The 25,409-nt window shown below is 41.6% G+C and overlaps 1 protein-coding gene across 3 annotated transcripts in view; it reads left to right on the forward strand.

Moving 5' to 3' along the window:
* abca2 (ATP-binding cassette, sub-family A (ABC1), member 2) overlaps positions 1–25,409 on the forward strand; it is a 112,138-nt gene that overhangs the window by 51,330 nt on the left and 35,399 nt on the right. For all 3 annotated transcript variants that reach the window (XM_068734270.1, XM_068734271.1, XM_068734272.1), the window contains 15 exons: positions 93–221; positions 391–558; positions 929–1,025; positions 2,458–2,631; positions 11,217–11,319; positions 11,616–11,730; positions 12,542–12,732; positions 17,899–18,049; positions 18,184–18,388; positions 18,483–18,647; positions 21,066–21,246; positions 21,525–21,737; positions 22,205–22,401; positions 23,238–23,411; positions 25,100–25,296. In XM_068734270.1, coding sequence (XP_068590371.1) covers positions 93–221; positions 391–558; positions 929–1,025; positions 2,458–2,631; positions 11,217–11,319; positions 11,616–11,730; positions 12,542–12,732; positions 17,899–18,049; positions 18,184–18,388; positions 18,483–18,647; positions 21,066–21,246; positions 21,525–21,737; positions 22,205–22,401; positions 23,238–23,411; positions 25,100–25,296 — 2,460 coding nt within the window. The remainder of the gene's footprint in view (positions 1–92; positions 222–390; positions 559–928; positions 1,026–2,457; positions 2,632–11,216; positions 11,320–11,615; positions 11,731–12,541; positions 12,733–17,898; positions 18,050–18,183; positions 18,389–18,482; positions 18,648–21,065; positions 21,247–21,524; positions 21,738–22,204; positions 22,402–23,237; positions 23,412–25,099; positions 25,297–25,409) is intronic.

The following is a 25,409-nucleotide window of genomic DNA, read 5'->3' on the forward strand; positions in this document are numbered from 1 at the left end:
CATGTATATGGCATGCAGAAGACATTAATAAGGCATGAATTCATACAAAATGTAATGAAAAAATTAAATATTTGTAAACTTTTGGCACTCAGGCAAATGAGACATTTGCATTCGTTGGCAACGTGACACACTACACCCACGTGTGGCTCAACATTTCCGCACAGCTGAGGACTTTTCTGGAGGAGGGCCGGCTGCACAACCACCTGGTGTGGTTACAGCAGGTAGACTCAGTACATCTTTTGACATTGTTAATGATAAAGTACTATCAGGATGTGAAATAAAATCACCTGTGCATTTATATTTTCCCATTAAGTTCATCTATTAACAAAAGTTGGACTTGAGTCAGAAAACGGTGTAGTCTCCATTCATCCCCTCCTACTCTCCCTCCAGATGTCATCAGAGCTTCAGCAGCACCCTGAGTTCTTAAATGGCACAGACAGTGAGCTGATGCAGGGTCTGATGGAGGGTAACTACAGTCTTCCAAACATCTCCACCCTGCTGGAGCAGCTGGACACCATTGACAACGCTGCCTGCGGCTGGACGCGCTTCATGTCTAAGGTTGGTAAAGTGTAGAATAGTGGCTTTCAACAAAACAGGACATACCCCACATGCACCCCACGAGTCAGCTGTGACACCTGAACAGACTGAGAGATCCTGAAGAGAGCAACAGAGCAGAGAAATCAAAATAGCTAAAAGTAATCAAGTGTTGAAACACTGAGTTCTGACACTTCCAGTGGTTGTAGAGACCACGGCCATTACACCACCATTAATATCTGATGGCTTACTCAGAGACCCAGTTTGGAGACAGGAAGGTCAATACAACTCTTTTCTAGAGCAAACGTGGTTTAATCTTTGTGCTTAGTAGTAGTTTGGGATGAATCCATTTCTGCTGTGGAAAATAATCTGTGTCTTTGCGCCGTGCTTCCAGGTCAGTGTGGATGTCTTCAAGGGCTTTCCTGACGAGGACAGCATTGTCAACTACACCCTAAACCAGGCCTACCAGGACAACGTGTCTGTGTTTGCTAGTGAGTCATCCGTCTGTGTCCGGTTGCGATCATGCTACCTTGTTGAACGTAAAACAAATGCTTGTTAAAAGTGCTAGCTCTTTGTGCTCTAATGCAAATCATATAAAGCACAGTGCGGAAGCAGACATATTTCACTTTTTTTTAAATTAAACTTTAAAAGTGCACAAGAAAATTATATATATATATATATATATATATATATATATATATAGAGGGTTGGGCTATTTCTATTTTCATATCATCCAATCATGGTTACTCAAAATTGTGGATAGGCATTCCTATCGCCAAGGGGCAGCGGCGTGGCTCAGCATCTGATGGAGCTTTGAAATAATAAAACCTTTACGCAATGACCAAGCTGCAGTATGTAACGCATTGGGAGTGAGAATCGGTTGCACACAGCAAGCGCCACTGCGTTCAGTCATTGTCTCTGTAATTGTCTCAGTCCTCAGTCAAATTATTTTCCATCTTAGCCTTCCACAAGTTATTAATGTAAATAATACAATAACAATACATTTTGTTTTTAAAGTGGTGAATCCTTCAATTAGAAATTATTACTTCCTGGAATTTAGTGATGAGAGAATTAAAAACATTAAGAAGCCTCAATGTAGTATGGAATGAGTGTCTTTATAGCATGGATCCTTTCTTGCTTTCTGCAAGCGTTGGACTAGTGTCTTTGATACTTTGGCAGGTGACCCTCTGTAAAGAACTAATTATACATGTTCCAAAGGGCAGGGGCCATGGAAGCAGAGAACAATTTATTAAATTCAACAGTAGAAGACTTGCTGTTCTGTAGTAACTTGACTGCCTACTGAATGCATTTACAATGTTTTATCTACCGTAGGGGCACTTCATGATGTTTTCTCTTCTTAAAGATTTCTGACTGTATGAATACATTTCATAAAGATTACATGCACATAAACCTTTAATACCACAATTTCTATTACACTATTGTTTATTATTTTATTAATTCCGGTTTATGATTTAAATACTAAATATTTTTTTGGCAGCTAAATATATATATATATATATATATATATATATACACACATGTATGAGGAATACATTTTTAACAACTTCCAGTACAAGCCTAATATCTAAAACTATAGCCTGTATAGAGATGAAACCAGTGGTTAAAGCTAGGGGTCTTTTGTTGGTCATTTATTGACTATATACATTTTAAATGTGTGTTTAGGTTTGTGTTTATAGGTTTGTAACAAAACAAAGCACCATACAGTATATTTGGCAGAACAACAGAATTGAAAGAACAGACTGCTTTAAAACGCAGTTGACATCTTAACCACACTGCAGCGTGAAACCAGTCCAAGTAGTGTAAACAAATACAAGTCACTGGGTATTATAGAGTCAGGGTGAGAAAGAGAGAACAGGACAAACAGGCCTGTGTCTGACCTGATAAATGTTCCTTTTGTTTTAGGTGTGATTGTCCAGACTAACAAAGATGGCACCCTGCCGCCCCATGTTCTGTACAAAATTAGACAAAACTCCAGCTTTACAGAGAAGACCAATGAGATTAGAAGGGCCTACTGGCGTCCCGGGCCCAACACCGGGGGGAAATTCTACTTCCTCTACGGTTTCGTTTGGATCCAAGGTAAGTGACGCAATACTTCCTGAGTGCTAAATTATTATTCATGATACAGGCTTGAATATGGATTTGATACATAATTGACGTGGTTGTTTTTAATTTGTTGCACTCCCACCTTGTTTGGAATCTGAAAAAAATCTGAAAGTGGACTCATTGTTTTAGTGCAGTCTGCAGATGGCAACAGTATGTGCTATATATAATATGGACACAGGTCCATAGGGGAGCCAGACTGTGATATAAAATGCTTTGTTTGGTTTGTTTTATTAAGAAAATAATTTATTCTGATAAAGTGCTTACCACTGTGCACTTTGAATCAGCCGCACCTGTGAATATGCCCATGCCAGCTGCAGCAGAGGCACTTTCTCACACAGTCCTCTTTTATCTTAGAAGAAGAGAGCAGGGTAGCTGCTCATCTGACACAGAAAGTTGAGCCTCAATGAAAAATCCAGACTGACAGGACACAGTCTAAAGAGTTGGCCCAGAGACAGCCAAAGCATTGTGTGCATGTGAGATTATCTGACACCTTTTCTCACTTACCTCATGTGGTGGTGTGGTGTTTCTGTCTCCCCCCAATTCTATGGAGGCATTGAATTTTGTATTAAGTTGACATAACATGTTGTGAATTGTTTGATTGTATAATATAATGTTAAGCTTTATAGTGTGAAAAGCATAAAACAGGAAGTGCTTTTACTTTGAAGAGCCGTTTTGTAGCATATGTGCTCTTTTTGACGCTAACCTAGATATGATTTATACTAGAAAGCCACATGTCGAATGTTCACTTTTCTAATACTGCAGTTCCAGACAGTAAAATGGTCCGTTCAAACCAGACATGTCTTGGTCCTCATTAGAAGCTCCACTTCACAACATTTTGGTGCCGAAACCCGGGAAGTCAAGACTGTGAGACTTTAAACTTCGACGAAGTTGGAAACTAACGCTGGCTAACGCTAACGCTAGCTGGAGAGATGGCCACACAATTTGAACGGATGAAAAAGAAGCGTAAAACAATACGCTCCTCGGCAACGAAGCTGTTAACTCACATTGAAGAAGAGGTGAGCAAAGATGTGCCAGACTGTGAGAGACTCCGTGAGATGTTATCAATATTGTCTACAAAAGAAGAACGTTTATTTGAGTTAGACAAAGGCATTGAAGACGGAACGGAGACTGATGAGTTTGAGTCAGAGATTGCAACCGCTCAGGAATACCAGGACCGCATCCTCACATTGAAAACCCGCGCCAAAAGATCCATTCAGAGGGCAGAGGAAGCTGTGAGTGTGCGGGTGAGCGATGCAAATTCAAGTTTAGTCGGATTGCTAAATAAGCGGACTGTCAAACTGCCTAAATTGGTGATAGAAAAATACAGCGGAGAAATAAGCCAGTGGCAAGAATTCTGGTCACAATATGAAACAGCTATCGACGACAACGACACACTGTGTAAAAGGGAGAAGTTCACTTACCGGAGATTCTATCTGACTGGAGTGGCTGCAAGATCTGTGGCAGCACTAACTATGACAGATGATAATTATGATGCCGCAGTACAACTGCTTCAGAGCCGTTTTGGAAGGAAGGACATTGTAATAAGTGCACATATGTCCAGACTACTAAACTTGGCTCCTGTGAAAAGATCATCAGATGTTGTAGCTCTCAGGCACCTGTACGATGAATGTGAAATACAGATCCGAAGTCTAGAATCCTTAGGGGTTCACAGCGATACATATGGCTGCCTGCTATGCCCAGTACTGCTACAGCTCATACCAGAAGATATTGCACTAGACTACACCCGCAAGTCAGACTCCAGTGGCGAATGGAAAGTGCTTGAGCTCGTCCAGTTCCTGCAAAATGAAGTCCAAAGCAGAGAGAGAGCTCTTCATCTCACCAGACCAGGTAACAAACAAAGAGACTTTCCACCAAATAACAGATCGTTTGGTAAGCCAGACCCCGTTTCTGAAAACAAACCTAAAAGATGGAACGTGCCTTCAGCAACAGCTTTGCACACAGCAAGTAATGTTTGTCAGACCTGTGTGTATTGTGACGGTGTCCACCATAAACCCGAACACTGTCCAGACAGTTCTGTGGCTGCTCGCAAGGAGAAACTGAGAAAACTGGGAAGATGCTACGTGTGTCTCGGTCCAAAACACATAGCAAAATTCTGCAGAGTCAAGGGTGTTTCGTGTGCCTTGTGCCATCGCAGACATCACCAGTAAGTTTGTGATCAAATTGAAGCTAAGCCAGATGCTGACAGTGGTGGTACAGATGCTGTGGTATCCTCTGTGTCCAGCACAGTGAAACCGAGAGCTGACGTTCAGAACACAGTGTTGCTCCAGACAGCCAAGGCATGGGCAGAAGCCCCAGTGGGGAGGAAAATGGTACGCTGCCTGTTAGACGGAGGTAGCCAGAAAAGCTTCATTCACGAAGATGTAGTTAAAGCACTAAAACTGCCAGTGGTCAGACAAGAGACGCTGAACATCCACACTTTTGGGTCCACTTCTCCTGTCGCTGCACGTTGCAACATCGTGAGTGTCACTGGAAAACGTGTGGAATACACAGCAAAAAATTGAGATTGAAGCAGTGGAAACCCCTCAAGTGTGCACGGCTGTGATAAAGGTCCCCAGCAAACCTATCCAAGAGGAGTTAAAGAGAAAAGGTCTTCAACTTGCTGATTTTCCACCAGAGGGCACTGAGGATCCAGAACTGTCAGTGTTAATAGGAGCAGACTATTACTGGCGAATAGTGACTGGCAAAGTTCAGAGGATAACAGAATCACTAGTAGCCGTTGAAAGCAGCTTCGGATGGGTTCCGCAGGTTCCAGTTACCACATCCAGTGTAACCGATGCCACTTGCATGCACATCTGCCTAGAGGAGGACACTCAAATAACCAAACAACTACATGCTTTCTGGGAAGTAGAGTCACTGGGCATCATTCATGAAAAAACCCAGAGCCCAGAAGAAACAGAAGCTCTTCAGAACTTTGAGAAGACTATAAAGTACAAGGATGGCCGCTACAGAGTTGAGTTGCCGTGGCGACCTGACAGACCAGATCTCCCAAACAACTTCAGAGTTGCAAGGAGCCGATTTGAAAGCCTCAAGAGGAGACTGAAAATGGATGCAACGCTGTACACAAGGTACAATGATGTCATACAAGATTATCTGCAGCAAGGCATCTGCGAGGATGTACCAGAGCACACCTCAGTGGCAGAGCAAACTGAGGCTGTGAAGTACTACATGCCACATCATGCTGTTCTTCGAGAAGATAAGGTGACAACTAAACTGAGGGTTGTATTTGATGCATCATCACACGAAGAGAGTTGCCCCTCCCTTAATGACTGTTTACTGGCTGGGCCCAACCTGAACCCAAATCTGTTAGATGTGCTGATCAAATTCAGACTCCACCAGATAGCCTTTACGGCAGACATCACCAAGGCTTTCTTGCAGATAGAACTAGCAGAAAGAGACAAGGATGCTGTGAGGTTCCTTGGGTTCCATGGACCTTGGGTTCCATGGACCTCCAACCAAAGACTGTAAAAATGAGCTGCGCATCATGAGAATGAGTAGAGTGGTTTTTGGAGTGTCACCCAGCCCGTTCCTGTTAGCTGCAACAATAAGAAAACATATTAAGCAGTATGAAGCGGAACAGCCTAAAGCAGTGGAGGCACTGAGAGAGTCCCTCTACGTAGATGATTTTATCTCCAGCTCATGTGATGTGGATGAAGCACTTCTGCTTACCACAGCAGCAAAGGAGATTCTGTCTCACGCCGGCATGAACCTGTGCAAATGGGTGACAAATTCACCAGACCTGAGAGACAAGTGGACAGAAAGGGGAGTGGAGCACACAACAGACACAGCCATTTGTGGAAATGTACTGAAGGTGTTGGGGTTGGTATGGAGATCGGAAAAGGACAGTTTTGTGTTTGATTTAAAGGGATTACTGGACATTGTAAAGGACAAATTGTAAAGGACAAAGAAAACACAAAGAGAAGTGTGCTACAGACATCAGCCAGAGTCTTCGACCCCATCGGTTTCCTCACTCCATTCACTATTAGAGTAAAGTGCTTGTTTCAAGAACTATGGGAGAGGGGAATCGGTTGGGATGAGCAGCTTCCCCCAGACTTGGCTGAAAAATGGGATCAGTGGTGTGCAGAGCTGCCACAGCTCTACCTGGTGGACATTCCAAGATGGTACCAGATTGAGATCCGACCAAACTCGCAGATCAAACTGCACGTCTTCTGCGACGCCAGTGAGAAGGCATACAGTGCTGTTGCCTATCTGCAAGGACAGAACAAGGAAGGAGATGCTGTGACCAGCTTTGTGGCTTCCAAGTCAAAGGTAGCCCCGCTAAAGAAAATTACTTTACCACGCTTGGAACTCATGGGTGCACTGATTGGAGCGAGGTTAGGAAATAATCTCCTCAAGCCACTCAACGTGGAAAGAAATCAGCTGCACATGTGGACAGATTCCATGATTGTTTTCCAATGGATACGCAGCACAGCACAAAGGTGGAAGCCATTTGTGGCCAACAGAGTGACTGAAATACAAGGACTCACAAATCCAGAGTTGTGGTGTCACTGCAATGGAAAAACTAATCCTGCTGATTTACCTACCAGAGGCTAGAGCGTCGAAAACCTCATCCAGAGCCAGCTGTGGTGGAGCGGACCTGCTTCACTGTTATCAACTGATGGGAAAAGGGACATGTATGAGGACTGTGTTGAAGATGAGGTGAACACTGAGCTTAGGCCTAAGTTTCAGGCTGTAGTACAGCTGACCAGTACAAGCTGAGCCACTATTGGACTTGGAGAAGTACAGTAGGTTAAAAACTGCATTAAGAATAACTGCATGGGTGAAAAGATTCATAGCTAATGCCCGTTGTAGTCAAAGGATTCAGGGAGAGCTAACTTCAGAGGAGCTCACTGCAGCAGAAGTGTATTGGGTGAAGACGACCCAAGAGCAGAGCTTCAGCCATGAAATCGTCCAGCTGAAATCTGGACAGGACATCAAGAGAGATTCAAAAATCAAAGACTTGAAACCATTCTTAGATGAGAATAGCCTTATTAGTGTAGGAGGCAGGCTACAGTACTCTGATTTCAGTTTTAGACAGCAACACCCATGGGTGCTACCTAAAAATCACAGATACTCCAAGTTACTTGTTCAGGACTGTCATGAGAGAGTGATGCATTCTGGAGTCAGAGACACTCTAGTACAAGTGAGAGAGAGGTATTGGATTATAAAAGGGAGACAGCTAGTCAAGAAGATGGTATCACATTGCTACATCTGCAGGAGACCGAAGGTAAAACCAGCACAGCAGTCCACGGCTCCATTACCCAGAGACAGAGTGACAGAGTCCCCTCCCTTTGAAGTTATTGGGGTGGATTTTGCAGGGCCATTATATGTTAAGTCTAGTGGTCAGTCTAAGAAGGCATATATTGCACTTTTCACTTGCGCTGTCACCAGAGCAGTGCATTTAGAGTTGGTTTCTGATCAGACTACAGAAAACTTTCTGTTGGCCTTAAAGAGGTTTATCGCAAGGCGAGGACTGTGTAAGGTTGTTTATTCAGACAATGCCAAAACGTTCAAAAGAGCAGAACAAGATCTAAAGGAACTATGGCAGTCATTCAGAGGATCAGAGCTCACAGAGTTTTTCACTGACAAGGGGATCACCTGGAAGTTTATTGCAGAGCGAGCTGCTTGGTGGGGTGGCTTCTGGGAAAGACTTGTGAGATCCATGAAAACCTGCTTAAAGAGGGTCCTGGGGAAGGCCGCACTGAACTTTGAGGAGCTGACAACCATGCTCACAGAGATAGAGGCTGTGTTGAACTCCAGGCCGCTTTCCTATGTACAGGTGCTGGTCATATAATTAGAATATCATCAAAAAGTTGATTTATTTCACTAATTCCATTCAAAAAGTGAAACTTGTCTATTATATTCATTCATTACACACAGACTGATATATTTCAAATGTTATATCTTTTAATTTTGATGATTATAACTGACAACTAAGGAAAATCCCAAATTCAGTATCTCAGAAAATTAGAATATTACTTAAGACCAATACAAAGAAAGGATTTTTAGAAATCTTGGCCAACTGAAAAGTATGAGCATGTACAGCACTCAATACTTAGTTGGGGCTCCTTTTGTCTGAACTACTGCAGCAATGCGGCGTGGCATGGAGTCGATCAGTCTGTGGCACTGCTCAGGTGTTATGAGAGCCCAGGTTGCTCTGATAGTGGCCTTCAGCTCTTCTGCATTGTTGGGTCTGGCATTTCGCATCATCCTCTTCACAATACCCCATAGATTTTCTATGGGGTTAAGGTCAGGCGAGTTTGCTGGCCAATTAAGAACAGGGATACCATGGTCCTTAAACCAGGTACTGGTTGCTTTGGCACTGTGTGCAGGTGCCAAGTCCTGTTGGAAAATGAAATCTGCATCTCCATAAAGTTGGTCAGCAGCAGGAAGCATGAAGTGCTCTAAAACTTCCTGGTATACGGCTGCGTTGACCTTGGACCTCAGAAAACACAGTGGACCAACACCAGCAGATGACATGGCACCCCAAACCATCACTGACTGGAAACTTTACACTGGACCTCAAGCAATGTGGATTGTGTGTCTCTCCTCTCTTCCTCCAGACTCTGGGACCCTGATTTCCAAAGGAAATGCAAAATTTACTTTCATCAGAGAACATAACTTTGGACCACTCAGCAGCAGTCCAGTCCTTTTTGTCTTTAGCCCAGGCGAGACGCTTCTGACGCTGTCTGTTGTTCAAGAGTGGCTTGACACAAGGAATGCGACAGCTGAAACCCATGTCTTGCATACGTCTGTGCGTAGTGGTTCTTGAAGCACTGACTCCAGCTGCAGTCCACTCTTTCTGAATCTCCCCCACATTTTTGAATCAGTTTTGTTTCACAATCTTCACCAGGGTGCAGTTATCCCTATTGCTTGTACACTTTTTTCTACCACATCTTTTCCTTCCCTTTGCCTCTCTATTAATGTGCTTGGACACAGAGCTCTGTGAACAGCCAGCCTCTTTTGCAATGACCTTTTGTGTCTTGCCCTCCTTGTGCAAGGTGTCAATGGTCGTCTTTTGGACAACTGTCAAGTCAGCAGTCCTCCCCATGATTGTGTAGCCTACAGAACTAGACTGAGAGACCATTTAAAGGCCTTTGCAGGTGTTTTGAGTTAATTAGCTGATTAGAGTGTGGCACCAGGTGTCTTCAATATTGAACCTTTTCACAATATTCTAATTTTCTGAGATACTGAATTTGGGATTTTCCTTAGTTGTCAGTTATAATCATCAAAATTAAAAGAAATAAACATTTGAAATATATTAGTCTGTGTGTAATGAATGAATATAATAGACAAGTTTCACTTTTTGAATGGAATTAGTGAAATAAATCAACTTTTTGATGATATTCTAATTATATGACCAGCACCTGTACATGAGGATGCATCAGAGCCACAACCACTCGTACCCTCTCATTTCTTGGTTGGGAAAAGACTTACTTCTCTACCGCCAAAGACTATGCTGCCACCATCTCAGGCAACTAACGTGAGCAGAGAGGACATGGGCCGGAGATGGAGGTACCGGCAGAGACTCTTAACCAGCTTTTGGAACCGCTGGAAAAAGGACTACCTGATGGACTTGAAATCAACTCACAAGTGTGAGACACCCACACCCACTGTGCTGAAGGTAGGAGATGTCATCCTGATTGGAGAGGACAACACGCCCAGGCAGAACTGGAAGATGGGCAGGATAAAAGAACTGTTCCCTGGGAGGGATGGGCTCATTCGTTCCTGTACTGTTCATACCTCTACAGGCAGTTTGTTGAGGAGACCTGTTCAGTTGATATATCCATTAGAGATAAGTAAAGTAATGGGCTGAGTAGTAATGAACAACTATTCATTCGGCGGGAGAATGTTGTGAATTGTTTGATTGTATAATATAATGTTAAGCTATATAGTGTGAAAAGCATAAAACAGGAAGTGCTTTTACTTTGAAGAGCCGTTTTGTAGCATATGTGCTCTTTTTGACGCTAACCTAGATATGATTTATACGTAGAAAGCCACATGTCGAATGTTCACTTTTCTAATACTGCAGTTCTAGACAGTAAAATGGTCCATTCAAACCAGTCGTGTCTTGGTCCTCATTAGAAGCTCCACTTCACAACATAACATGAAATAATTCTCTTTTCAGAAACTGTCTTTGGATAAAAGCGTCTGCTAAATGACTGTAATGTAATATCTTATTACATTACAGAACAGATTCTCTGAATTTGTCAATATAAGTGACAGCTTTGAAATTACACATATTTTAAAAAGATAATGCAAAAAAGGGGAATCCAACTCTATAGGTCAACTTAAATGTACCTCTCTGACTAGACCTTTATGTAACGGGAGGAACAATTGAAATGTGACTTATGCAGTTACAAGAGAGCCTGTCACATCCCAATACAGGGCAGTATTTTAAAAAATAAAAACATCCAAAATTCAGGAAACTGGACTGTGAAGAGTTTAGTCAAGAGAGACAGAAAACGAGACAGGTTTTTTAGGAAATAATGTAATGCACATTTAGTAACTCTAACTTTATTTCTGTCACACTCCTCCAGATATGATGGAGAGAGCCATCATCAACACGTTTGTGGGCCACGATGTGGTGGAGCCTGGTAACTACGTTCAGATGTTCCCCTACCCATGTTACACCAGAGACGAGTAAGACATGCACTTTGTCATGGTTCTGTTTAGGTCATAATGTTGAGCATGACAGTGACAAGTCATCATTAGACACAGATGGAAAAACATCTTTGTCATAAAAATATTATGTGCAATTTGAAAATAAATTGTGTTCTTCATATCTGATTAAAATATTGTATATGTATTACACATTTGTACTTTTTAGAAATTTATGGGATCTGAGGCATTTGAAATGCATTATGGTCTAAAAATGGTAATGATATGGTTGGATTTGGTAATGATACCCTGACACCGTGTGTTGTTGTTTTTTTCAGTTTTCTGTTTGTGATTGAGCACATGATGCCTCTGTGCATGGTGATCTCCTGGGTCTACTCAGTAGCCATGATGATTCAGCACATTGTGGCTGAGAAGGAGCACCGGCTCAAAGAGGTTAGACTGTATGTCTGTCATCTATCTTAAATCCTTTGGTTTCATGTCAGTCTGATGTGTCAGTGTGGGGGGGCAGGCACCAGACCAGACCATCAAGGCAGCCACCCCAAAGTGCGGGTATAGCAGCAGCGCAACTGTGGAACCGGAAAATCATTACTTGGTCCGTAGATACATGCAATAGTTATTGGGCTGTTGTGTATTGTGATATTTATTATGATAAATCGTCCTCCTGGATCTGTGATGGTGTTGTTATGAATAAATGAGAGATCTTTCTTTCTCTTTAAGTGATACATATAACTAATTTACAGAGTGGGTGGGATGAGGTAAATAGTAAAGATCACAATAATGATGATGACGGTGACAACAACAACCACATTGTTGATGGAACAATTAATAGTGTTAATAACATCATGGAGGAATGGGAAGTAAGGCTACATTTAGTCACCAGGACAGCAACCAATGAGGGATCCCGCTTGGCACCCATGCAGCAGAAGGGAAGGCAGGCCAACAGGGAGACAAGCAGGGGTTAGCAGAGTCAATCTCCAATTCATTTTATATTTGTTTTCACCTCTGCCTATATAGGGGGAAGCTGGCATATTCCTTTATGTAAGTGTAATACAAAAGGACTGCAGCAGTCCATTAAATCACATCATTTTTGTTTGTTTATCAAAAGCTCAGATACAACACTAAAAAGTAAAAATGCCTGTAATACCACTGAATGACACAAACCTAGATTGGACCAGTTTTAAATGGGGGTGTAGGACAATGTCGTTACAAATTCAGACATGTAACCATCATGCCACTCTCTCAGGTGATGAAGATGATGGGTCTGAACAACGCCGTCCACTGGGTAGCTTGGTTCATCACCGGCTTCGTCCAGCTGTCCATTTCCGTCACCGCTCTGACGGCCATCTTGAAGTATGGCAGGGTGTTGCTCCACAGCGACCCCTTCATCATCTGGCTCTTCCTCACCATCTATGCTGTGGCCACCATCATGTTCTGGTGAGCTCTTCTAGTTCCCCTAAACTCGATATGAATCCCCCACTCCTTGAAATGCGTCAGTTTCCAAAGCTGTCAACAATTGACTGATGGTTGAATTCAGACACATTTCCTCTGTTTGGTCCCGATCAGACAGATGCGTTGCTACAGGCTTGAAAACACTTATTGGTCAAACAGCGTGCGCCTCTGGAGAGCACTGCGTGTGCAAGAGGGCAATCAAATGTGATTAATGAAAACTTAGCTGGCTCTTAACTTAACTTAAATTATATAGTTCATCTTAATTGAATACCACTAATATCAACCTTATGTCTGCATTGGCCATTGTCCCACTGTTCCTACCACATCTACTGGCATCAAAACAGGAAGGTAGAGGTAAAGTAGTAAAGCCTGCCTCATGCTTGATTTGATTGTCTGTCTGGGCCTAGGGCAGCGGTCGGCAACCTTTACTATCCAAAGAGCCATTTTGCCCTATTTTTCACCAAATAAATTTCGTCTGGTGCCGCAAAAGCTATTTGATATTACAGCTTATAAAGTTTTATATATAGTTATATATATATATATATATATAGTTATATATATATATATACAGTTGTGGTCAAAAGTTTACATACACTTGTAAAGAACATAATGTCATGGCTCTCTTGAGTTTCCAGTTATTTCTACAACTCTGATTTTTCTCTGATAGAGTGATTGGAACATATACTTCTTTTTTACAAAAAACATTCATGAAGTTTGGTTCTTTCATGACTTTATTATGGGTTAACAGAAAAAGTGACAAAATCTGCTGGGTCAAAAATATACATACAGCAACATGAATTAGCAATTTTGGTGACTTAGAAAGTTGTGTCAATGAAATGAGCTTCATAGCATGGCCTCTTAACTTCTTGTGAGTGATTATGAGTGACTACAGCTGGTGTCTTCTCTGAGGCCATTTAAATAGGGCTCATTGGATACAAACGCCCACAAACGCTACAATGGGAAAGTCAAAGGAGCTCAGCATGGATCTGAAAAAGCGAATCATTGACTTGAACAAGTCAGGAAAGTCACTTGGAGCCATTTCAAAGCAGCTGCAGGTCCCAAGAGCAACAGTGCAAACAATTGTTTGTAAGTATAAAGTGCATGGCACTGTTTTGTCACTGCCACGATCAGGAGAAAACGCAAGCTATCACCTGCTGCTGAGAGAAAATTGGTCAGGAGGGTGAAGAGTCAACTGAGAACCACCAAAAAGCAGATCTGCCAAGAATTAGAAGCTGCTGGAACACAGGTGTCAGTGTCCACAGTCAAGCGTGTTTTGCATCTCCATGGACTGAGAGGCTGCCGTGCAAGAAGGAAGCCCTTGCTCCAAAAGTGGCACCTTAAGGCTCGACTGAAGTTTGCTGCTGATCACATGGACAAAGATAAGACCTTCTGGAGGAAAGTTCTGTGGTCAGACGAAACAAAAATCGAGCTGTTTGGCCACAATGCCCAGCAATATGTTTGGAGGAGAAAAGGTGAGGCCTTTAACCCCAAGAACACCATGCCTACCGTCAAGCACGGTGGTGGTAGTATTATGCTGTGGGGCTGTTTTGCTGCCAATGGAACTGGTGCTTTACAGAGAGTAAATGGGATAATGAAGAAGGAGGATTACCTTCAAATTCTTCAAGATAACCTAAAATCATCAGCCCGAAGGTTGGGTCTTGGGCGCAGTTGGGTGTTCCAACAGGACAATGACCCCAAACACACATCAAAAGTGGTAATGGAATGGCTAAATCAGGCTAGAATTAGGGTTTTAGAATGGCCTTCCCAAAGTCCTGACTTAAAATCCCATTGAGAACATGTGGACAATGCTGAAGAAACAAGTCCATGTCAGAAAGTCATCAAATTTAACTGAACTGCACCAATTCTGTCAAGAGGAGTGGTCAAAGATTCAACGAGAAGCTTGCCAGAAGCTTGTGGATGGCTACCAAAAGCGCCTAATTGAAGTGAAAATGGCCAAGGGACATGTAACCAAATATTAGCACTGTTGTATGTATATTTTTGACCCAGCAGATTTGATCACTTTTTCTGTTAACCCATAATAAAGTCATGAAAGAACCAAACTTCATGAATGTTTTTTGTGACAAAGAAGTATCTGTTCCAATCACTCTATCAGAGAAAAATCAGAGTTGTAGAAATAACGGGGAAACTCAAGAGAGCCATGACATTATGTTCTTTACAAGTGTATGTAAACTTTTGACCACAACTGTATATATATATATATATATATATATATATACAAAAACTATAGTTTGTTGTATTTATGAAATTATAGAACAAGAATAAAGACAATTCTTGACATTGTATTGCTATTTCACCTGTTATAACAATATCAAACTCTTATGAAGAGGAGAAAAAACTTGCTCAATTTGCTTCAGCTCTTTTTCGCTCATCTCCAGCGTGATACTTTTCAGCAAATGTGTGCCTGTTCTGGAAGTGTCTTTCAACATTACATTTTTTGTTGTTTCCTAATTTGTCGACACATTTCGAGCATACTGGTAAGCCAGCATCGTTGGCAGTGAAAGCAAATGAATACGTCCACACAGAATGAAACTCTCCATTTTCCTCCGTGACTTTTCTTTTTTGGGGATTTATCCATTGATAGTGTAGCCGAGCCTTAATGTTGCGCCAATACTTTATGATAATGATAAAATAATAAACACGGGGCTCCGTAATCTGCGTTAAGACGGCAGCAACTTTATTCACTTCTCCCACACTTCACCAGAACCTCTTTTTCTTCTTCCGTCTCATCCTCCACAATAAAAGCACCAAACACATACACAGGAACACTGCTTCCCGGAGAGCTCTTAACGTGCTCAACATAATAGCTTACAATAGTTTACCGAGGGCGGAGGTCTGCAAATCATAATTAGCTTGACAGCGACGTAGTAGGATGTGATGCACATTTTAGTTGACAAACTATTAAAACATTTTTTATTTTGGCGACGTGTCCAGCGGCGTTACCAGCCCTACGGAGCGGACTTCCTGTTTACACCGGCACCCACCCGAATGCCCAGTGTACGTGAATAGTCACGTGATATTCGTTTTTACATGTTTTAGTCTGGACGGAGATCATTTCGAAAACGATGCTGAAATGTATGAAGGTAGATTTGTGTCTTTATTACGCAAACAAAAAAATATGTTTTGAAAGCAAATTTCTCGCACTGCAATCAAAAATCAAGTTTGTAAGTGAAAATATATAAACTGAGAATAAATTATTTGTTAGTTTTGCTTATGAAACTATAATTTTTGGTTGCAAAACAAAAACCTTTGCTTTAAAAAAAACAGCTTTTGCTTTAAAAAAACAACCTTTACTTTCAAAACGAAAACCTTTGCTTTCAAAACGAAAAGCTACGGTTTCAAAACGAAAAGCTACGGTTTCAAAACGAAAAGCTACGGTTTCTAAACGAAAAGCTACGGTTTCAAAACCAAAACGTAAAGCTACGAGTTGAGTTTGGACGTAGTGGGTGGGGCATACGCTGCTGAATGAGCCAGGAGTTTCTCTTGGTGGGTTCGACTTGGATCCCGGCATCTACTTCCACTGTAGAGGTTACTGTGATGAGCGGCATGGAGGTAAATTGACATTATATTGCTCTGTTAGCACTTCACTTTGTTTTCATGTTGTTAGTGTCGTAGAGTCTCTTTTTTTAAAGAACGACATGAGGTGTTGTTGACATGAAGCTTCACTTTCTGCGTGCATGTAACGTAAGTCGAACCCACCAATAGAAACTCCTGGCTCATTCAGCAGCGTATACCCCGCCCACTACGTCCAAACTCAACTCGTAGCTTTACGTTTTGGTTTTGGTTTTGTAACCGTAGCTTTTCATTTTGAAACCGTAGCTTTTCGTTTTGAAAGCAAAGGTTTTCGTTTTGAAAGCAAAGGGTTTTTTTTTAAAGCAAAAGTGTTTTTTTTTAAAGCAAAGGTTTTTGTTTTGCAACCAAAAATTATAGTTTCATAAGCAAAACTAACAAATAATTTATTCTCACTTTATATATTTTCACTTACAAACTTGATTTTTGATTGCAGTGCGAGAAATTTGCTTTCAAAACATATTTTTTTGTTTGCGTAATAAAGACACAAATCTACCTTCATAGAAATGCCATGTGGACAGAGATTGTTTTCGTTAGTGTGGATGTAGACTCAGGGAGCCGCAACAGAGGGGCTGAAGAGCTGCATGTGGCTCCGGAGCCGCGGGTTGCCGACCCCTGGCCTAAGGTAACATTGACGAGCGGTGTAACTTAGAATATTGAATCTTTTATGCATGTCTAAAAACACTTGAAAAAACTTGTGCAGCAGAAGAGAGGAGCGCATGCCAGGCGTATGAACCGTTGGAGAACAATGGTTTTGCTGGTGACGCATTTCTAGCAGGCGTCTCTGTCTGATCGGGCTGATGGAAACAGTGTCACCACGGTCTAAATGCTCCAACACACACACACACACACACACACACACACACACACACACACACACACACACACACACACACACTCATACTCATACACAAGATCAAGAAATTCCAGAGTAACATCTTGTATTACCAATACAGCTAAGATAATAGGGGGTGGGGAGGGATTTTATCACTGAACTGCTGCATGTGTGCATGCACTTACACGATGTCAATGTCAATTGGACAGGATTAAGTCTAGGTCTCTCTCACTTTAGCAGCGCTCAGAGCCCAACACGCAATCATTGTAGTGTAAAAATATACTTCAATGTAAGTAATTATGCAGCCCAGTGCAGTGTAGGCAGCTGGATCGATTTAATATTGAAGCATTTCTGTTCCGTCAGAAACACATGAGACACGGCTAAAAGGCCTTGTAAAATGCCATTTCATTATTATGACAGTTGTCATAACGTGAAAAATTAATATTAAATGTAACTAATTGTGATTTTAAGCAGGGTTAGTACATATATACCACCAATTGGCTTTGTAATTCATTTTTTTAACAACCATTACTATTGATAGGTTGATAAACTGTTTGATCACAGTCTGTTAGATCTAGGTTGATATAAATGTAAATAAATGCAGGAAATTGTATTTCATAGTCCATTTTGACTAGGAATCAGTAGACGGACTCCCACTCTGTGTATATGTGATTTCATGAAACTGTTAAATGATGAAGAAGCCCATGTAACGTCCTTTTGTTTTCCAGTTTTTTGGTGTCAGTAATCTACTCCAAAGCCAAGCTGGCTTCAGCTTGTGGAGGAATCATCTACTTCCTCAGCTACGTGCCCTACATGTATGTGGCCATTAGGGAGGAGGTAGCCCATGATAAGATCACTGCTTTTGAGAAGTGCATTGCTGTAAGGCCCTTTCTCTTTTTTCCCACCTTTTCATTTGAATCTAACTAAATTTGGGGTCTGTTTGTAAAATGTGCTCCTTGTGTTGTCACTGTGAGGTATTACTTAAATAATCCAGATGAATCTTGTTTCTCCAGTCTCTGATGTCCACCACAGCATTTGGCCTGGGCTCCAAGTATTTCGCACTGTATGAGGTAGCAGGTGTTGGCATCCAGTGGAGGACCATCAGCCAGTCACCGGTAGAAGGCGATGACTTTAACCTGGGTCTGTCCATGATGATGCTCATCATCGATGCTGGTGTATATGGTGTGCTCACTTGGTACATAGAGGCTGTGCATCCAGGTATGAAATCATTGCCCTGTGAATCCTCACCATCACAATGTTCAACATATCTTTTCAGATGGATTATATCAAATGTGTTTTCCCTCTCTAATAGGAATGTATGGGCTTCCCCGTCCGTGGTACTTCCCGTTACAGAGGTCCTATTGGTCAGGCAGTGGACGTGTCGAGACCTGGGATTGGCCGTGGTGTGGAGGCGGGACTGCAAGGCTCAGTGTGATGGAGGAAGATCAGGCTTGTGCTATGGATCAGCGGAGATCTGGTACAGACAAATTATTATTTGGGGCTGACCAGGATGTCTGGAGGGCGAGATTGTCTTGTTCTATAGATTCACTTAACCAAGTCCAACTTTAACACTTGTGATGTGATTGACACTCTCTTCTGACTTTAATTCCTTATGTAACTTCTGAAAACAAATGTATTTAATATCAATTTAATACAGATGCCTCTTTATGACATACAAAAATAAACAAGCCCATCAGCGAGATTGGCTTTTTCTATTTAGTTTCTCTTAATGCTGGTCAGTGGTGCCACTGGGTTGGATTCTGGCTAATTCAACACTTCAGACTACAGCAATAACCCAGTCGCGAGAAGATATTGGCATTGTATGTTTCTGCAAACCACTGAATATGTTGAGTATTGACGTTTCTGAAGCCAAAGAACGTTTCATGAATATGTTTTCATATCAGCCTCGTAAAGGAAAGGCACAATGCCACCTGGTTAACATTGTAAAATGATTGGTTAGGTTAAGGCAAGAAAACTACTTGGTTAAGATAAGAAAAAAACTGGTTGGTGTTAAAATAATAACGCACCATCATTACCTAACAACGTAGCTACTGCTATCTATTTTATACCTGGGCCTTCAGTGCTGTCCTACTACAGTTGAACCACCTCCTAATAACCTCATTATGACGCCACAGCTATGGGTTATGTGTAAAAAACGCATATTCACATAACATTTGACAAGTGAAATAAAATGTTACATGAAGCTCAACACCTACAAATACACTAACTGCAGAGTGCAGATACATGAATACACGCATAACGGGATGCTGCGTCATTAACGGACAATGCATATAGTTAAAATCAATTCAGCAAAACTGCGGCGCTAAAACACGCATTCCACCACACACTCAAAAGCACGGACCATTCAAATATTATTCACATCAGAAGGAACAATGTTAACCATATCATAAAAACGACACGATAGAAAAATTAACACAGTAGTAATGCTACTGCAGATGTAAAAAAAACAAAAGCAGTTCACTTACCAAAGCTGCTGTTCACTACTTAAAAACAAAGTCCATCCTCCTTTCTTTGATTACAAAGAGTTTAATGACACGGTTTTACAGAACATCAGTGCGTTTCAGTTCCAGCAAGAGGTCCTTCTTGATTCATGGACGCCAGTGATGACAGGCGATCCCTGTTTCAATGCTTTTGAGGGCTGAAAATGTCCGCTCCACAGAGGCAGTAGATATTGGGATTGTCACCGCCCAACATGTCACGCTAGCCCACTGACCAATCAAGCCACAAATTAATGCTGACATACTTGTTGTAGGCCAGTTAGAAGGCTCTGGCATGTCAAAGAATACGCCCAACATGTCAAACTAAAAATGTGATTGTTTGAAGACTATGACAATCAACAATATCGTCCCCATTTACTTAAACTGCAAAGGGATTCACTTGTAAGTCTGAAGGCCTCTCGGCAGATTCTTTTACTTAGAGACAACATAGGGGTGAAATCTGATTGGATAAAAAAAGCTCTACTTAAAACAAGCGCAACTGAGGAAGACAGTAGCTATGCAATAAGCTAATGTGAAAAATATTTAGAATACGTAATTAAATAAAATGATAAAATAGCTATAACTTTGTGATTCTGTCTCGGCCAGCAGAGAAGGTGACAGCCCACCACTGAACTACTGTAAATAAATTTCAACCATCCTAAGCGGACTTTCTAACATAACGTTACGTAACAATCTTAACAGCCTTATGTAAATTAACATAATCTAAAACAAAGTTACATAAAAAGTGTAAAGTCAACGTTTACTTTTGGTTTTCACACGTACATGAACAGCGGTCTCCTAGATGAAAGTCGTGTTTGATTGACCCATCCACCACCCCTCCTGCTCTTTCTTGCTTGTTGTAGTCATAATTCAATAATGGTCACTTGCTCTGCTTATTGCTCGTACCATGTCACTTGCTCTGACTGAATGCAAAAAAAAACAGCATCAATATCCGTGGTTTGCAGAAACGTACAATACCTGTGGGAAGGAAGAGAGGCACAAGAGAACCAGGACCTGGTGGGGCAGACTGCCGGACCCCGAGGCAGTAAAATGAGAGGTTTTGTTAAAGGACTCTGCTGCTCAGAAACATTGCTGCTTTTGTACACATGAACTGCTAAAAATCAACATGTAGTTAAAGTTCCTCGTAGTACATTACATTACATTACAGTCATTTAGCAGACGCTTTTATCCAAAGCGATTTACAATTCAGATTATATCACACCGTAGGCACAGCTACGGGAGCAATTTTGGTGTCTTGCTCAAGGACATATCGACTAGCGGAGCCTGAGCCGTCCTTCTGATTGTAGGACGACCCTGCTCTCCACTTAGCCACGGTCGCTTTAAGAAGCCCCATCTTTTCGCACCACTTATTTCTCCGTCTTTTGTTGAAACCCCAGAGGAGATGCGGGGCATAGAGGAGGAGCCGAGCCATCTGTCGTTGGTGGTTTGTATAGACAAACTGACCAAGGTGTACAAGACCGGCAGCAAACTGGCCCTCAACAAACTGAGCCTCAACCTCCATGAAAACCAGGTAGTCTCCTTTCTGGGACACAACGGCGCTGGCAAGACCACAACCATGTGAGGGGGACCAGTATGTGTGTGCTTGTGCTTGTGCATGTGTGTACATAAAAGTCAACACTGAAGATCAGTTTTCAATTGAAATACTGGCTGTAAAAAAACTTTTTTATTTTCCAAAGGTGGCACTTTGTAACATACAGTTATTTTAATTATGTTCAATTATGTTGGAGGCTTTAGTGAGAAATATGTTGAGGTGTACAACATACAAATCTTGCTTGAATTGCCTGACTGTTTAACCATTGCTATTTCTACTGACTGCCTACCCTGAATCGCCATAGGTCCATCCTGACAGGCTTGTTCCCGCCAACCTCTGGCTCTGCCACCATATACGGTCATGACATCCGCACAGAGATGGAGCGGATTCGTCAGAACCTGGGCATGTGTCCACAGCACAATGTCCTGTTTGACAAGCTGAGTGTGGAGGAGCACCTGTGGTTCTACTCCAGACTCAAAGGCATGGCTGAAGAAGACATACGCAAGGAGATGGACAAGTGAGTTTAGTTATAAGTAAAGAAAATCAAATCAAATAGGCAAGTATACAATAACAAAATGCAACCTCACGCAACCAGACACAACCATAATATCACAATGATTTCAGATCCTTGGGTATGTCTAGTCTTAAAAAAAGTACCCTCTTCCCAAGTTTCGAGTATTATTGACCATAACTAAACAGCACTTTAAAAAAGCAGCAAAATAGATTAATCCTGATTTAGATCAATAAGTGAATGAAAATATTTCTGTTAAACAGAAGAACTGAGAGCAGCAGAGTGGTGAGTATGGAATTAATGTTTTGTTGCACTGATATAAGTAGTGCCGTGGAAATGTACATTATACTTCATTTATTGTGTTGTAGTGCAGATAACTACCAATATAGATACTTTGTCACTGTAGTTCTAGACACTGATATGGACAGTGAATCATCTCTACAGCATGTAAATGCTTTGCTGTGTGTGTCCAGGATGATTGTTGACCTGGAGTTATCCAACAAGCGCCACAGCTTGGTGCAGACTTTGTCCGGCGGGATGAAGAGGAAGCTATCTGTGGCCATCGCCTTCGTTGGGGGCTCCAGGGCTGTCATCCTGGACGAACCCACAGCGGGGGTGGACCCCTACGCTCGAAGGGCCATCTGGGACCTAATCCTCAAGTACAAACAGGGTGAATGTATTTTCCTGTTACTATCTGTACAGAAAAAAATTCATTAAATGTTTCTGCAAACCACTGGATATGTTGAATGTGGACGTTTCTCAACATAAAATACATTTCATAAATATGATTCATACCAGCTTCGTATTACGCTTGCATAAACAATTTTTAAACAATTGCTTCGTTTGGTTAGGCAACAAAACTACTGGCTTCAGGTTAGAAAAAGGATCAGGTTTGTGTTTAAACAATAACATAACAATGTAACATAGCAATCATACCAATGTAACTAGTGTAAATAAATAATTACTTTTTAGATAATGTTACCTTGCAAGCGTAAGTCAACTTTTACTATTCTTACCTAACAAGAGTAAATTCAACATTTATGGGGGGACACAAACAACGTCTCCTGGGTGAAAGTCCTGTGTTTGTTTGACCCATCCATCCTAAAACTATTTCTCATTATTTTACCACATAACTTTCAATAACGCTTGCTCGATATACTGTCACCTGCTCTGCACATAGCTCACTGTGCTACATTAATTATTGCAAAAACGTCCACATTCAATGTATTCGTGGTTTGCAGAAACATATCCCAATGTTTTTACCGGCGACGGGACTGTCACCTCAGGTATCTGCTTTATTTAAGGATATCATACTATGGTAAATAGTAAATGTTGGTGCAGTGTCATGTTCAATTGCATGAAGTAAAAAATAGCAACACTTCTTGAAATGTAACGATCTGCTATTATATTCAGTCTTCACATTATGGTTCAGATTCATTCCTTTTTGACGGAATCTGAACCATCTGCTGTATTTTCATTAAAGTATGTGTTATACCTCTGCCCTAGGTCGTACAATTCTGTTGTCCACCCACCATATGGATGAAGCAGACCTTCTTGGAGATCGCATTGCCATCATCTCACATGGGAAACTCAAGTGCTGTGGTTCGCCACTCTTCCTGAAGAGCACCTACGGAGATGGATACAAACTGACACTAGTTAAAAAGCAGAGTGAAGGCAGAGGTGGGTGCGGTTTCTTTGTATGAGTTCTAAATTGCCCTTTATTTTTCAGTTTTCCTAACTGTTGTACTGGAAATCATCGACAGATTTACAATCAAATTGATAGTAGAAAAATGCAATGGCCCTATTTCTATTCCTATAGCCTAGGCATTTCACCCCAAAATGTGGGTCCACCTCACACAAATTGCAACAAAAACAAACTCAATGGATTTTGTATCACTAATACAGTATGTTCTGAATGAGAGACAAAAAGTCCTAAGGAATTGTATGAAGAAAAAGCTTTAAAAAATGCCTAAATATGATCCTAATATGATGAAAACACAAAACCTTTTAACCCTATTTCAGTCACGGTACAAGGCTACATTGAAGTACATGCTAGATTTGACCAAGCTGTATTTTTTACTTGAAGCAGAAAAACCCTACATATAATATATCAGTGGTCTGGTCCTATTCTACACAGATCTGGTCCTATTCTACCCCGATCTGATCCTATTTTACACAGATCTGGTGCTATTCTACACAGATCTGGTCCTATTCTACCCCGATCTAGTCCTATTTTACACATATCTGGTCCTATTCTACACATATCTGGTCCTATTCTACACAGATCTGGTCTTATTCTACACATATCTGGTCCTATTCTACCCCGATCTGGTCCTATTCTGCACAGATTTTGTCCTATTCTACACAGATCTGGTCCTATTCTACCCCGATCTGGTCCTATTCTACACAGATTTGGTCCTATAAGCTGACTACTGCACTCAAACCTTGTTTGTTTTGTTGTATAATTTTTCTACAACTTGGTGAATCATACAACCTGCATCATGTAAAGTCCTTCTGCATTAGCTGCTAGCAGCTTCTGTTTGCGCTCTAACCATATGTGTATACACAGCAATCACCTGGATGTTTATTGGACAAGACCTTATTTAAAAGGAGCACCAGTTGTCTTTTAGTTGCTAGCAGATTTGTAGATGTTTATCCTTGATGGACATCGAAAATGCCATTTTTACAGGACTGTAAAAAGCGAAGTGAGATTTAATAATGGCTATGAGAAGTGTTGAAAGTGTTGAGGTTCTGTGGAAATTGTTATTGACACTGCTTTATATTAATACATTTTGTTGTACTGGTGGTTGTTTGTGGGATGAAGGTCACCTGTTGGACTCATGAACATTGCTTCATAACTGTGTGTGCCAGTCATTCGTTAGCTGTTAGGACATAGAACCTGTCTCAACTTGTTACTAACAGTGTGCACCTCACCTGCCATTCTCCCTCAAGTTGATGTTGTGCCTACAACCTCTTCTAAATTCATCTAGACTGTAACCTGTGTTTTTTTTTTTTATTGATGGCACTGTTTTCTTTGTCTTGTCCTTACTTGTCTCATTCTCCTTTATATTTCCTTTTAACCATTCTGTCCTCTCCTGCTCTATCCATCCATCATGTTGTGTGACCGTGGATAAGTGGAGAGCAGGGCCACCTTTCAATCAGAGGGTCGGCGGTTTGATCTCCGGTTACTGCTCTACTAGTCTCATGTCAATGTGTCCTTGAGCAAGACACTTAACCCCAAAATTGCTCCCATAGCTGCGTCTACAGTGTGTAGATAGATTACTGAATTGTAAGTCGCTTTGGATAAAAGCGTCTGCTAAATGACCGTAATGTAATGTAATGTTGTGTGGTTTCCTTTCATCCTGCAGGACAGGGCAGCCAGCTGCAGCCTCCTTCGTCTCTGTCGCCATCCTCCTCTCTGTCACCTTGCTCAGAAGCTCGGGTCACCCAGTTTATTCGCCGGTTTGTGGCATCATGTCTGCTGGTGTCTGACTCCAACACTGAGTTGTCCTACGTCCTGCCCTCTGAGGCCGTCAAGAAGGGCTGCTTCGAAAGGCTGTTCCAGGTACACATACACGGACACACCCAAAAACCTCTGGTGTTGTTTATGGTCTTCTGTTACTGGATAAGTAATGACATTACATTACATTACAGTCATTTAGCAGACGCTTTTATCCA

The sequence above is a fragment of the Cebidichthys violaceus genome, unplaced genomic scaffold (assembly GCF_023349555.1).
Source record: "Cebidichthys violaceus isolate CVI_PGR_0920_01 unplaced genomic scaffold, fCebVio1.0.p SCAF_62, whole genome shotgun sequence".
In the NCBI taxonomy this organism is placed as follows: domain Eukaryota; kingdom Metazoa; phylum Chordata; class Actinopteri; order Perciformes; family Stichaeidae; genus Cebidichthys; species Cebidichthys violaceus.